At 42.1% G+C, this 16,148-nt stretch overlaps 1 protein-coding gene across 3 annotated transcripts in view; it reads left to right on the top strand.

Moving 5' to 3' along the window:
- Window positions 1-3,609: 3,609 nt before the first annotated feature.
- LOC106563017 (microtubule-associated serine/threonine-protein kinase 1) overlaps window positions 3,610-16,148 on the top strand; it is a 196,783-nt gene continuing 184,244 nt past the window's right edge. For 2 of the 3 annotated variants that reach the window (XM_014128197.2, XM_014128196.2), the window contains exon 1: window positions 3,610-4,397. In XM_014128197.2, coding sequence (XP_013983672.2) covers window positions 4,146-4,397 — 252 coding nt within the window. In that variant the 5' untranslated portion in view covers window positions 3,610-4,145. The remainder of the gene's footprint in view (window positions 4,398-16,148) is intronic. The other variant, XM_014128199.2, reaches the window with a different exon arrangement.

Genomic DNA, 16,148 nt, shown 5'->3' with positions numbered 1-16,148 from the left:
TCAAGACTTCAATACCAGGCGGTGTCAGAGGAAGGCCGTAAAAATTGGAAAAACTCTAGTCATAGACTGTTCTCTCTGCTACCGCATTGCAAGCGAAACCCGGAGTGCCAAGTCTAGGTCCAAAACGCTTCTTAAAACAATTCCACTAATATTTTACAGTATGTTTACCCAATTCTAAAGGCTTTGGAGCTGGTTGCATCCATCTTCTGTAACGATTGCAAATCATTATTGCGGAAACAAGCACCAGGACATCGCATATTACTCACTTCCTCAAATGAAACAGACCCGTTTTTCAGTTGTTTATCACTATTTCAAATGATTCCAGTACCCTATTCTCCTAACCTCTGTGTGTGTTTGTGTGGTAGTAGTTAAGAGGCATGTAATTCATTACAGTATGGGAGTCAAAATCTACAGATGATACAGTGCATTAGGGAAAGAAAACACATCAGCAAACAACAATGTGATAAAAGAGCTCAGCATTGATAGAGATATCTGATTATGAACAAGCTAAACGAAAATCACGTCCAACACAGGCCTGAGAGACTGGGGGGTTATCCCACTACTGCCTGCCACCAATGTAGTGATTCAGTAGGAATAGCTGGGGTGGAGTTGGAAGTAGCAACCCATTGAAAGTGCATTTTGACCCTTAGCATAAAGGTGAGACGCTATGATGAAACTTGCTCTCATGAGGACTGCCACAGGAAAGGAAGACCCAGAGTTGCAAAAAAACATCAAGAGCTATGATGAAACTTGCTCTCATGAGGACTGCCACAGGAAAGGAAGACCCAGAGTTGAAAAAAAACATCAAGCGCTATGATGAAACTGTCTCTCATCAGAACCACCACAGGAAAGGAAGACCAAAAGTTACCTCTGCTGCAAAGGATAAGTTCATTAGTGTTACCAGCCTCAGAAATTGCAGCCCAAATAAATGCTTCACAGAGTTCAAATAACAGACACATCTCAACATCAACTGTTCAGAGGAGAATGAATCAGGCCTTCATGGTTGAATTGCTGCAAAGAAACCACTATTAAAGGACACCAATAAGAAGAAGAGACTTGCTTGGGCCAAGAAACACGAGCAATGGACATTAGACTGGTGGAAATCTGTCCTTTGGTTTGATGAGTCTACATTTTAGATTTTTGTTTCCAACCGCCGTGTCTTTGTGAGACGCAGAGTAGGTGAACAGATGATCTCTGCATGTGTGGTTGCCACGTGAAGCATGCTTTGCTGGTGATACTGTCAGTGATTTATTTAGAATTCAAGGCACACTTCACCAGCATGGCTACCACAGCATTCTGCAGTGATACACCATCCCATCTGGTTTGCTCTTAGTGGGACTATCATTTGTTTTTCAACAGGACAATGACCCAACACACCTCCAGGCTGTGCTATTTGACCAAGAAGGAGAGTGATGGAGTGCTGCATCAGATGACCTGGCCTCCACAATCACCTGACCTCAACCCAATTGAGATGGTTTGGGATTGTAACGAGTGCGCTGAGAGTCGGGAAGCAAGTACAGGGAGTGAGTACTTTAATAAATAAACAAAACAATAAACTCGAAACACAAACAACGCACTGACATGAAACAGAGTCAATAACACCTGAGGAAAGATTCAAGGGTAGTGACAGATATAGGGAAGATAATCAAGGAGATGATGGAGTCCAGGTGAGTGTCGTAAGGCACTGGTGTGCTTGACGATGGTGACAGGTGTGCGGGATAATCAACAGCCTGATGACCTAGAGGCTGGAGAGGGAGTATACGTGACAGGGATGAGTTGGACCGTAGAGTGAAGGAAAAGCAGCCAACAAGTGCTCAGTATATTTGGGAACTCCTTCAAGACTGTTGGAAAATCATTCCAGGTGAAGCTGGTTGAGAGAATGCCAAGAGTGTGCAAAGCTGACAAGGCAAAGGGTGGCTACTTTGAAGAATCAATTTTTTTTAATATATTTTCATTTGTTCAACACTTTTTTGGTTACTACATGATTCCATATGTTTATTTCATAGTTGTGATGTCTTCACTGTTATTCTACAATGTAGAAAATAGCAAAAATAAAGAAAAACCCTTGAATGAGTATGTGTGTCCAAACTTTTGACTGGTACTGTATATTCCCTGTGAAAGCAAAGAACCTGTGTTGTGGATTTTAGCAAACAACAGCTAAAATCCAGTCGACTACTTTAACCACACATTTCTTTCCGAGTTTCTCTTGCAACCCCATTTTCAAATCAGGCCGCGACCCCCAGTTTTGGAAACGCAGTTTTAGTGTCACACTTCTGATGTAAACACAATAACACTAGAGCTTACTTTAACATAAGACACTGGCTACACCCTGGTGCAGGGATCTAAATGGAAAAGCACCACTATGCAAAAAAGGTTCCATGTTAAAATGTGTCTGGAAATTCAGATCAAAATTATCTGGGTGCCAACAGGAGCAAAGCTCACAATTCTCTCTCATCGTATTGAGTGTTACACACATGGTACCAATGTAATATTACAACCTGTGTTGTGATAATTGCGTTGTTTGCTCTATAACCTGTTAATTCATATGCCTTGCGACCGTGATATAGGCCTAAAGGCTGAGACAATAAGACACAGTGGCAGAATAAATTCAACCACACCTTTGTTTTATCACAAAACCGGATAGCAACCTCTGTCCAGTGAAATCCATGACGCATATTGCATGTTATAAACAGTTACATGACCTACAGCATGGTCAAGCAAGTTAATGTTTTTGACATTTACGGACCACTAAACTACTCTGGATTTAGAACCACAGAGAGTTACCCCAAGTTGCAAAGAAAACAGGAGCTGCCTCAGCTATTCCAGCAACATTTCAACATCATCAAATCACCTCTGCTTAGTCTAATACAGTGACAACTAAAAGATACCAAAAACAATTTAGTCCAATCAACGTAAGCTAAATAGGATGTGGCTGTTCATGGTTCTGATTTCTGTGTGTGCGTTTGTGCAAGTAGAAAAACATGTTGACTCACCCTACTTGCAGAGAAACGCCAATGCCGCCATCCTCTCTTTCATGTTGACAAAATGTCTATCATTCTGTCATTTAGTACATGCTTCAATTTTTTGTTGTCCTAGGCTACCTGGCTAAAATGCTTGCTTGCTAGCCAAACTTCCATTTATGGGCAACGTTAGCTAGTTAACATTAGCCTTCTACAGCTAGCTACCTCTCAAGCCAGGGGCACAACAATGCATGAATGAATGGCTAATTAATGAATCGCCTTTATAGTCATTGGCCAGTACGGAGAATTAAGTAAAACCACAAGTCCAAATCTCTGTCTCCATCCATGCCTAATTTAGGAAAGGGACAATTTTAGCAAGCTAGCTTTAGAGAACAGGACAACGAGATGCAACAATTCAAGTTTTTATGTCAATGAAATATGCACTCAATGGAATCTGATAGGAATGCAAGCTGGATCCCCATGACATTTTTGGGGGGAGGGCCAGGACCATTCACAGTTGAGCTGGCTCAGTTTAGCTCAACACTGATTGGCTAATTTTGTATACTTTTTTTTATCAAGGGAGGCCAAATGCTCGCTGGCTTCCCTTGCTAGGGGCAGCAAAAATGTCATACTCGTTTGGACCAGACAGCATCAGATAGATGGCCTACACGTCCAGAGACAGAGGGGCGTTGTTTCACTCGCTCAGATGTTTTCTCATGTGAGATAGTCTGCATCTTGCGAATTGAAGGGAAATGATGAAACAGGGAGACGAAAGATACATTATTTCGCTTTTTTTATTAGTAATTTTTTGGGGGACACCATGAAAACACGTCACTGGTGGATGTCAGTCTGTCTTTTAGAATTCATATTACAAGATTGTCGGCGCACAGCGGATCCTTTGGTCGGCAGAGTTATGAAATGAAACCAACTCCAGGCGCTTTTTGCTACGAACAGCATTGCACGCAGCCAAGGATGTAACGGCTGTGTCAGTTTTGTAGCCTTGGAACTTCCACTGAATGGAACTTTTCAACGGTGTTCGTGCAACACGGTGCATTCAAACCGCAATATGACTTAAACGGTGTACAGGTAGACATTACTCTGGGTAAACATTTTAACCAATAATACGCGGTGACTTATATTGATAAACCGAAACTGGCGTGATGGGTGTTAGTGGACTCTAACATTATGGAGGCGCAACACTTCGAGACTCTTGGAAGCGACAGCGGGAGCCAGTCCTCTTCAGGCTCCGAAACCTTGTCAGAGGGAGAAGGTATAGACATCTGTTTAGAAGAAGTGCACCAATATTACGAGTATTTCAACAACCAACACACTTCAGACTTCGTCACTCTAAAAACCGAAGGGAAGGAAGAAAAGAGTGTGGCAGACGAGGCAGTGGAACCGGGGAATAAAGAACATGGGGAAGGAGGCGACAAAATGGTAAAGAGTGCAAAAGTGTAATTTACCCATTAAATGTTAGTAGTAATGTCTTTGGGTGGAGTGGCTTGAATGGCAGGTGTGTGTGTGCGCCCTCGCAAAGGTGACAACCATCATGCCTTGTTGCGTATGTGCACTGCTTGTGAGAAATAAGAAATTGTTACTTTATTCAGCTAAAGTATTATTCAGAGTGTAATATTTTAGCTGAATAAAAACTGTTATTGGCGTTTATTCCCCCACTCCCCCAGCTTTACAGTTTTGTCAGTTGAAATAATTTTTGGATTAGAAAATCCCCAGCAGTAATAGTGACACAGTAAGCTGACCGATTCATATTCATATCAAGTCAATTTGTGAGGGCAAGTCTCTAGCCTGTTGCTCGAGTCCAATGTGATAACATTGGCTTCATGTATGTATTTTTTCTTAGCATACTACAGAGCATGCCTATTGACTTGATTAATGTAAATGTGTTTTTGACTTGGCTCAGCTTTGGAAAGATTTGAACATACAGTTGAAGTCGGAAGTTTACATATACTTAGGTTGGAGTCATTAAAACTTGTTTTTCAACCACTCCACACATTTCTTCTTAACAAACTATATTTTTGGCAAGTCGGTTAGTACATCTACTTTGTGCATGGCACAAGTCATTTTTCCAACAATTGTTTACAGACAGATTATTTCACTTATAATTCACTGTATCACAATTCCAGTGGGTCAGAAGTTCACATACACTAAGTTGACTGTGCCTTTAAAGAGCTTTAGAGGCTTTAGAAGCTTCTGATAGGCTAATTGACATCATTTGAGTCAATTGGAGGTGTACCTGTGGATGTATTTCAAGGCCTACCTTCAAACTCAGTGCCTCTGCTTGACATCATGGCTGATTTCTTTTGATTTTCCCAAGACCTCTGAAAAAAATTGTAGACCTCCACAAGTCTGGTTCATCCTTAGGAGAAATTTCCACGTTCATCTGTACAAACAATAATACGTAAGTATAAACACCATGGGACCACGCAGCCGTCATACTTCTCAGGAAGGAGACGCGTTCTGTCTCCTAGAGATGAACGTACTTTGGTGCGAATAGTGCAAATCAATCCCAGAACAACAGCAAAGGACCCCGTGAAGATGCTGGAGGAAAAAGGTACAAAAGTATCTATATCCACAGTAAAACTAGTCCTATATCGACATAACCTGAAAGGCCGCTCAGCAAGGAAGAAACCACTGCTCCAAAACCGCCACAAAAAAGCCAGACTACGGTTTGCAACTGCACATGGGGACAAAGATCATACTTTTTGGAGAAATGTCCTCTGGTCTGATGAAACTAAAATAGAACTGTTTGACCTGCAAAACACCTGTCTCAATGTCAACAGTGAAGAGGTGACTCCAGGATGCTGGCCTTCTAGACAGAGTTGCAAAGAAAAAGCCATATCTCAGACTGGCCAATAACAATAAGGTTAAAATGGGCAAAACACAGACACTGGACTAAGGAACTTTGCCTAGAAGTCCAGCATCCCGGAGTCGCCTCGTCACTGATGTTGAGACTGGTGTTTTGTGGGTACTATTTAATGAAGCTGCCAGTTGAGGACTTGTGAGGCGTCTTTCTCAAACTAGACACTAATGTACTTGTCCTCTTGCTCAGTTGTGCACAGGGGCCTCCCACTCCTCTTTCTATTTGGGTTAGAGCCAGTTTGCGCTGTTCTGTGAAGGGAGTAGTACACAGCGTTGTACGAGATCTTCAGTTTCTTGGCAACTTTTCACATGGAATAGCCTTCATTTCTCAGAACAAGAATAGACTGACGAGTTTCAGAAGACAGTCCTTTGTTTCTAGCCATTTTGAGCCTGTAATCGAACCCACAAATGCTGACGCTCCAGATACTCAACTAGTCTGAAGGCCAGTTTTATTGCTTCTTTAAACAGACAACAGTTTTCGGCTGTGCTAACATAATTGCAAGACGGTTTTCAAATGATCAATTAGCCTTTTAAAATGATAAACATGGATTAGCTAACACAACGTGCCATTGGAACACAGGAGTGATGGTTGCTGAGAATGTGCCTCTGGACGCCCATGTAGATATTCTAAAATATCAGCCGTTTCCAGCTACAACCGTCATTTACAACATTAATAATGTCTACACTGTATTTCTGATCAATTTGTTATTTTAATGGAGAGAAAAAAAAGTAATTTTCTTTCAAAAACAAGGACATTTCTAAGTGACCCCAAACCTTTGAACTGTGGTGTATGTATTCAGGCTTTGTTGAGAAGACTACTCTTCTGATGTAAAGTCTCGCACACCCAAATACCTCTCTGCCTCTGTCACAACAACCTCAATTTTCTGTGCTTCACGTTCCATCCCTGCAGTACAGTTGATAACCATTGTTATAAATGCTAAAAATCCAATCTTACTGAAACAAATCACTTGTTGATCTATCCCTCGGTACTGGTACAGATCTACTACTCACACCACTCCTCTCAGGATCCCTCCCCCTTGACCCATCTTCCTCTACTTTCTTCACTGCCTCAGCATATGACAACTTCTGCACTACTCAAACCCTGGAAACCTCAACCTGCCACTCTCGCACTGGACATTTCTGGTCCCCAGCCCCATGGGCACCCCTACAATTAACACATACCACTACTTTCCCCAATGCTACACATTCCTTTGTCTCATGCACTTCTGCACACTTCTCACACCTAGGATCCTCCCTCCTACACATTGCTGCCACATGCCCATAAGCTTGACGCCTGTAACGATGCAATGTATTCGGCACAGAAGCTCGTACCGGATACCTTCTATATGCTAACATCACCTTGTCGGGCAAAGACTCAACATCAAAACTCCAAAGGACAGACGACTCTTCTGTTTCACCACTCACGCCACCCTGTCTGCGTCACACCATCCGACGAGCACCACAAACACCGGTTGTCTTCCCCTTCAGTTTGTCAACTTTCACATTTACCCCTACCTCAGTAATTCTCCTCAATTGCGCCCTTTCCTTGAGAGCAAAACAATTCACCCCTCTTGTCCCGATTTGTTTAAGGCGGAGCGCCTGCTCCCTTTGACAAGCAGAAACGCAAACGATTATCACAAGACCACTTCTGGCTACCTTCACTGATTCCGCAGCACCCACTCTGTTTTCACCCACCCTTAAACCACAAATGGATCAGCCAAAAGGCAATGGTCCACTTTTTCCCAAAATGCCACTCTTACTGTCATACTCCTTTATCCTGACCCTCTTTGTCAGCCTCAAGCTCTGAGAAATTCACCACACCTACCACCTCTGATACTTCGCCCTCATTCACTTCCATTTCTCCTCCTGTCTTCGATCTGGCGTACATCTCACTCTGCTTACACTTTCTACCATTCTTCTTTCACAAATCATCTCCCTTTTTTCCTCGACATTAACTGACTCAAGCTCACCCTCTTTCTCTCTTCGACCTCCTCTCTTCGACTCCATTTAACCGGCTGTCACAATCTCTGTACAATCAGCACGAACCCCTTTGGGCTGTATCGCTCAACAGTGCATCCCATTTGTAAAGCAGCTGCTTCGTCTTAATGTTCTTCTTTGTCTTCACTGGTTCTGATCAGCTTAATTGGTTTGGGTTTAACCTTGCTGATCTAACCTGTGGGTGCCTTCAGGATCTGCAACTTTTCAAAACTTTATCTGAGTCACAATTTAACTTCATCAATCTCTCATCGTAGACATCCCCACAGATGTTAAGTTGTTGTGAACGTACCCCAGGCATCATCCAAGCTTTTTCTCTGGAGAAACTGGGGTGACTGGATAGGTTCAAGCAATATGGAGACAATTCCGTCTCAATGTATTATAAAATACTGTACATTTGATTTTTGATTGTGAAGGTGGAAGTTGTCCCTAACCCCTGATTCAGGGTTTGTTATATTATTCACCTGCCTAATGTCTAAGGTTAATATTGGGAGTAGGGTAATCTGATACTAAATCTGTATTTAAAGGCGACTCCTATGCAGAGCTAATTCAACACGTCAGTGCCCCCTTTAAAGCCATGTCAGGTTACCACCATTGGGGTCATGAGCCAGTGACACGGCCTGACCTCTAATCTCTGACCTGTAACTTTAGCTATGTCATGCTATTAAGGGCGTTAAATCGGGAAAGGCTTCTGGGATGAGAGGCTTGTCTGTGGCATCTCCTCCTCAGACTGTGCTTGTATTTCAAACGGAACACACGCCATAGCTGATTTTATGCACGTCTTTGTTTATGAACAACTGCCCGCCCACGTACGTACGTGCTTTTTATTCTAAAAATGGGTACCATCTATCTGTGAGTGGAGTCTTAACTGGTAGTTGCATGTTTTTACAGTACCACAAAATCATCCTGAGTTTTTTGGCCATGGGGGGGTCTACTGCATGAAAAATGAAACGTTGCAAATTTGAATTGAACCCTGTGTTTATCAGTCCAGCTGCATCTTAGCAGTACTGTCTGTCTATACTTACCTCATGAAAGCTGCGAACTGGTGGTCCAGCCAGAGATGGCTACAGTTATGTATGTTTGGCATGTAAGGACAGGTCTTGGAGGCTACTGTGTTGGAAAGAGTCCTGGTAAATTAAACAGTTCTTATTTGGAGACGGATGTTTTGGTTCTATGAAATATCGGCGAATTTGGCAAACATTGTTGCAGTTGCTCACACACAACTCAGAGTTTTGTCCAGAGTAATAAAACGGATGATCCAATGCCCCTCTGCAATTTATACAGCAGATTATTTCACTGTCCTAAAACGAAGCAATACATTTCAAACATCCTGGTGGGATGATTAAGAAAAAGATGTGGTTTTACCTTTTTGAGTTGTTCCATGTCATTTCAGCAAGCCATGACACCCACATCAGATTTTTCTGTAGTTAGAAACAGGTAACACTGGCATTCCCAAAACATTATTTTGTTGAAATAACATTTTATCTCTGGGAAATTACGCTAATTGATTGCGCCCAAAATTGTCCTTTTAATTTGTAAGATTCAGATAATATTCAATAAATATAGTACCAACATCTGATTTTCCTACCAAGGTGTGAGACATGAGGAATCTGCCCACCAAAAAAGACACTCATGGACCCCTCACACCCTTGCCAATCCCACCCAACATCCACTATACAGTATCAGTTCTCTGTTTTTCTGAGATCGGATTATATTTAAACAATATAATGTTTCAGGAATGCTAATCGTATCTGTTGCTAACTACAGAAACGATTTCACAACAATCTGAGATGGTGGGTGTTAATCTTCTTTCTTGTGCTTTTTGAGGTGGAACAACCCTTTTGGATTTCAATACCAGACTAGAACAGTTTTTGTCAACTTGTGGTCCTTCCACAAGCCCAGGTCCCTGGAATGTTACTTACTCTACCACTATGCCATGTGAAAATGTCCTCATTTGAACACTAGAACTAAAAACATTTTCCAGGTGTTTATACGGTCATGTTTTTTCATGTCTGTGGGCTGATCAGGAATTCTGTGTTCCTTCTAGATCAGAACAGCTAATTTGCTGCTCCTCAATATCCCTGTATGTATGCATGATTTCCCTTGTGTTAGAGAAATGGGCTTATATGTTTATTCTTATTTTTACACCAATCATGTTGTGGATTTTCCTTTTGTGATTCTAATGAGCTGTGCAGGCCTACACACAAACCTGCCCTCCAACACACATCTCTTCTCCAATCTATAGCACTTCCAAGCGATGGTAATTTTCAAGCAATGAATTGATAATAGGTTATTTCCATGTAAAAGGATCCATGAGCACCAACATGTGAAATTCATAAGACCATTTCAAATTGGGTGTCAAATGAAAGATAAGTCTATGTTTTGGAGAAATTGAGGCTATATATATATATATACAGTTGAAGTCAGAGGTTTACATACACCTTAGCCAAATACATTTAAATTCCTGACAGTTAATCCTAGTACAAATTCCCTGTCTTAGGTCAGTTAGGATCACCACTTTATTTTAAGAATGTGAAATGTCAGAATAATAGTAGAGAATGATTTCAGCTTTTATTTCTTTCATCACATTCCCAGTGGGTCAGAAGTTTAAATACACTCAATTCGTATTTGGTAGCATTGCCTTTAAATTGTTTAACTTGGGTCAAAAGTTTTGGGTAGCCTTCCACAAGCTTCCCACAATAAGATGGATGAATTTTGGCCCATTCCTCCTGACAGCTGGTGTAACTGAGTCAGGTTTGTAGGCCTCCTTGCTGGCACATGCTTTTTCAGTTCTGCCCACAAATGTTCTATAGGATTGAGGTCAGAGCTTTGTGATGGCCACTCCAATACCTTGACTTTGTTGTCCATTTAAGCCATTTTGCCACAACTTTGGAAGTATGCTTGGGGTCATTGTCCATTTGGAAGACCCATTTGCGACCAAGCTTTAACTTCCTGACTGACGTCAAATCAAATGTTATTTGTCACATACACATGGTTAGCAGATGTTAATGCGAATATAGTGAAATGCTTGTGCTTCTAGTTCCGACCATACAGTAATATCTAACAAGTAATCTAACAATTTCACAACAACTACCTTATACACACAAGTGTAAAGGAATGATTTAAGAATATGTACATAAAAATATATGGATGAGCGATGGTCGAACGGCATAGGCAAGATGCAGTAGATCATACAGTATATACATATGAGATGAGTAATGTAGGGTATGTAAACATTATATAAAGTGACTAGTGATACGTTTATTACGTCCAATTTTTTATTATTGAAGTGGCTAGAGATGAGTCAGTATGTTGGCAGCAGCCACTCAATGTTAGTGATGGCTGTTTAACAGTCTGATGGCCTTGAGGTAGAAGCTGTTTTTCAGTCTCTCGGTCCCAGCTTTGATGCACCTGTACTGACCTCGCCTTCTGGACGATAGCGGGGTGAACAGGCAGTGGCTCGGGGGGTTGTTGTCTTTTGATCTTTTTGGCCTTCCTGTTACATCGGGTGGTGTAGGTGTCCTGGAGGGCAGGTAGTTTGCCCCCGGTGATGCGTTGTGAAGACCTCACTACCCTCTGGAGAGCCTTACGGTTGTGGGCTGAGCAGTTGCCGTACCAGGCGGTGATACAGCCCGACAGGATGCTCTCGATTGTGCATCTGTAAAAGTTTGAGTGTTTTTGGTGACAAGCCAGATTTCTTCAGCCTCCTGAGGTTGAAGAGGCACTGCTGTGCCTTCTTCACCACGCTGTCTGTGTGGGTGGACCGTTTCAGTTTGTCCGTGATGTGTACGCCGAGGAACTTAACTTTTCACCTTCTTCGCTACTGTCCCGTCGATGTGGGTAGGGGGCTGCTCCCTCTGCTGTTTCCTGAAGTCCACAATCATTTCCTTTGTTTTGTTGACATTGAGTGTGAGGTTATTTACCTGACACCACACTCCGAGGGCCCTCATCTCCTCCCAGTTGGCCGTCTCGTTGTTGTTGGTAATCAAACCTACCATTGTAGTGTCGTCTGCAAACTTGATGATTTTAGTTGGAGGCGTGCATGGCCACGCAGTCATGGGTGAACAGAGAGTACAGGAGAGGGCTGAGAACGCACCCTTGTGGGGCCCCAGTGTTGTGGATCAGCGGGGTGGAGATGTTGTTTCTACCCTCACCACCTGGGGCGGCCCGTCAGGAAGTCCAGGACCCAGTTGCACAGGGCGGGGTCGAGACCCAGGGTCTCGAGCTTGATGACGAGTTTGGAGGGTACTATGGCGTTAAATGCTGAGCTGTAGTCGATGAACAGCATTCTTACATAGGTATTCCTTTTGTCCGGATGGGTTAGGGCAGTGTGATTGCGTCGTCTGTGGACCTATTGGGGCGGTAAGCAAATTGAAGTGGGTCTAGGGTGTCAGGTAGGGTGGAGGTGATATGGTCCTTGACTAGTCTCTCAAAGCACTTCATGATGACGGAAGTGAGTGCTACGGGGCGATAGTCGTTTAGCTCACTCAGTTAGCTCTCTTGGGAACAGGAACAATGATGGCCCTCTTGAAGAATGTGGGAACAGCCGACTGGGATAAGGTTTGATTGAATATGTCCGTAAACACATCAGCCAGCTGGTCTGCGCATGCTCTGAGGACGTGGCTAGGGATGCCGTCTGGGCCGGCAGCCTTGCGAGGGTTAACATGTTTAAATATTTTACTCAAGTTGGCTGCAGTGAAGGAGAGCCCGCAGGTTTTGGTAGCGGGCCGTGTTGGTGGCACGGTATTGTCCTCAAAGCGAGCAAAGAAGTTTAGTTTGTCTGGGAGCAAGACATTGTGGTCCGCGACGGGGCTGGTTTTCTTTTTGTAGTCGGTGATTGACTGTAGACCCTGCCACATACCTCTCGTGTCTGAGCCGTTGAATTGCGACTCTACTTTGTCTCTATACTGACGCTTAGCTTGTTTGATTGCATTGCGGAGGGAATACCTACACTGTTTGTATTCGGTCATGTTTCCGGTCGCCTTGCCCTGATTAATGCAGGGAAACTTAAATCCATTTTACCTAAATTCTACCAGCATGTTACATGTGCAACCAGAGGGAGAAAAAAATTCTCCACCACCTTTACTCCACACACAGAGATGCGTTCAAAGCTCTCCCTCATCCTCCATTTGGCAAATCTCACCATAATTATTTTCTCCTGCTTACAAGCAAGAACTAAAGCAAGAAGTACCAGTGACTCGCTCAATATGGAAGTGGTCAGATGACGCAGATGTTAAGCTACTGGACTGTTTTTCTAGCACATACTGGAATATGTTCTGTGTTCAACACCATAGTGCCCTCAATGCTCATCAGTAAGCTAAGGACCCTGGGACTAAGCACCTCCCTCTGTAACTGGATCCTGGACTTCCTAAAGGGCTGCCCTCAGGTGGCAAGGGTAGGTAATAACACCTGCCACGCGATCCTCAACACTGGGGCCCCTCCGGATACGTGCTCCGTCCCCTCCTGTACTCCCTGTTCACCCATGACTGCATTGCCAAGCACGGTTCCAACACCATCATTAAGTTTGCCGACGACACAACAGTGATCACCGACAACGATGAGACGGCATCAATTACCTTGACTAACCTGTGCCCCTGCATGTTGACTCTGTACTGGTACCACCTGTATATAGCCTCTTACTGTTATTTTTTGTTGCTATTTAATAATAATAATTTATTATGATTATTATTTGTACACTAGAATTTGTTTTATTTTAGTAAATACATTCTGAACATTTTTCTTAATTGCGTTGTTGGTTAAGGGCTTGTAAGTAAGCATTTGATTTGGATGTGATAGCTGCATGTAGCGATGAGTGCATATTAATTTAATATTCTTTGTTAGTTAATGATTTATTAGCCCAGTTATAGATCATTTGTAGTCTGCAGTAGGGCAGTGATTGCTTCCTGCAAGAGCACAAAACGTGCATTTCTAGACATCTTTGAAAAGAGAGATTTTTTTTGTCTTAAAGGGGCAGTATTGTTTTTTGGGACATGCTTGATTAAGCGAAGTAGCCAATAAGCAGAGCGTAGCATAATTTGTCTGGTTCTCTGTAAGGTGTAGGCAAATGCTTGTTTTCCTTGCTCCAACAGGCAATAGTATATAACAATTCACAAAAATACACATGTAAAACAAATTTAATAAAGAAATATAAATATTAGGACGAGCAATGTCGGAGTGGCATTGACTAAAATATATTAGACTAGAATACAGTATATACATATGAGATTAGTAAAGCAGTATGTAAACATTATTAAAGTGGCCACTGATTCCATGTCTATGTATATAGAGCAGCAGCTTCTAATGTGCAGGGTTGAGTAGCTGGGTGGTAGCTGGCTAGTGATGGCTATTTAACAGTCTGATGGCCTTGAGATAGAAGTTGTTTTTTAGTCTCTCGATCCCAGCTTTGATGCACCTGTACTGACCTGCATGTTTTTTTCAAAAGTCTCATGGAATGTCGGCCTACATTGAACACCCCACATTGGCTGCTACTGTAGGCTGAATGATAGAACAGCTATTTCCATGTTAAAAATGTTATGGGATACATTTTATCCATTATTTTTTATGGTAGCCCACTCTGGTAGCTCTACATTATGATCAAATAGCCACAGTAGCGTACTTGGCTACTGTTAAAACTGTAACTTTAACGCGCACTGGAAGTTGCACAGAATTTTCACAACGTTCAAGTTTGCGCTCAGCCGACCTGAAATTTGTTCAGTGATGAACAAAAACAATTTGAGAGAACATTGCCGTGATGAGATCCTCAGGCCCATTGTTGTGCCATTCGTCCGTCGCCATCACCTCCATGTTTCAGCATGATAACGCACGGCCCCATGTCGCAAGGATCTGTACACCATTCCTGGAAGCTGAACATGTCCCAGTTCTTCCATGGCCTGCATACTCACCAGACATGTCACCAATTGAGCATTTTTGGGATGCTCTGGATCGACATGTACGACAGTGTGTTCCAGTTCTCGCCTATGGGGTGGCAGGTAGCCTAGTGGTTAGAACATTGGGCCAGTAACCGAAAGGTTGCTAGATCGAATCTCGGAGCTGACAAGGTAAAAATCTGTCGTTCTTCCCCTGAACAAGGCAGTTAAAACCTGTTGGGGCTACAGGTTAGCAATGAACCCCGAGTCGGGATTGCTAACAAGGCTGGAAATTCAAAACATAAAAAATCTAATAATTTCAATTTCTCAAACAATCAACTATTTTACACAATTTAAAAGATAAACATCTCCTTAATCTAACCACATTGTTCGATTTTCAAAGAGGCTTTACGGCAAAAGTATAAAGTTAGATTATGTTAGGACAGTACATAGCCACAAAAGTACAAACATCCATTTTCAATTCAAGGTCAGGCGTCACCAAAAGCAGAAACCAGCTAGAATTATGCACTAACCTTTGTCAATCTCCATCAGATGACACTCCTAGGACATTATGTTATACAATACATGCATTTTTTGTTCCATCAAGTTCATATTTATATCCAAAAACAGCATTTTACAGTAGCGTGAAATTCAGATTTTTTTCTTCTCTGAAATGCTTCCGGTGAACATAACAAAATTATTATTCGAAAACATTGGTAAATTATAATATTGTCATTCAAAGAATAATATATTATCATCTCGTAATTGCTACCGAATGGCCAGATCTCAAAATAACTTTACTGGGAAATCACATTTTGCAATAAACGGGGTGCTATGCTAAGAACAATAAGCTATGCTATACAGTTAGCATCATCTAATATCGATAATAACATTGTAAATATCCCCTTACCTTTGATTATCTCCATCAGAAGGCACTGCCAGGAATCGCAGGTCCAGAACAAATGTGGTTTCTTTTGACAAAGTTCATAATTTATGTCCAAATAACACCAAGTAGTTAGCGTTCATTATGCTCCCACAAAACGTGGTGGGGGGGGTGTAAAATCACGCCGAAAAGCTAAAAAAACCTAGTAAATAATCTATTTACGTTCGTTCAAACATGTCAAACGTTGTTTAGCATTAATCTTTTGGTCCATTTTTAACGTTAAACATCAGTAATATTTTCACACAACCTATCCTATGTCTAGATAAACAATTATGACAAACTCACGCTTCTCAGATTTATGCGCAGGCGCAAAAAAATGAAGTGACGACGTGTCAACTTCCTTGCATTCTAATTTGCTCTCTGTTTATCATAGACGCTTCAAACAACTTTATAAAGATCGTTGACATCTAGTGGAAGCCGTAGGAGTTGCGAAATGAATCCTTTCTCACTATGGTATCTATAAAACAATGACACTAAATAGTACAGTCACAAAATTCACATTTTTTT

This window comes from Salmo salar, chromosome ssa11 (genome assembly GCF_905237065.1).
Source record: "Salmo salar chromosome ssa11, Ssal_v3.1, whole genome shotgun sequence".
Lineage (NCBI taxonomy): Eukaryota > Metazoa > Chordata > Actinopteri > Salmoniformes > Salmonidae > Salmo > Salmo salar.
This window is presented reverse-complemented; position numbering and strand designations above follow the sequence as displayed.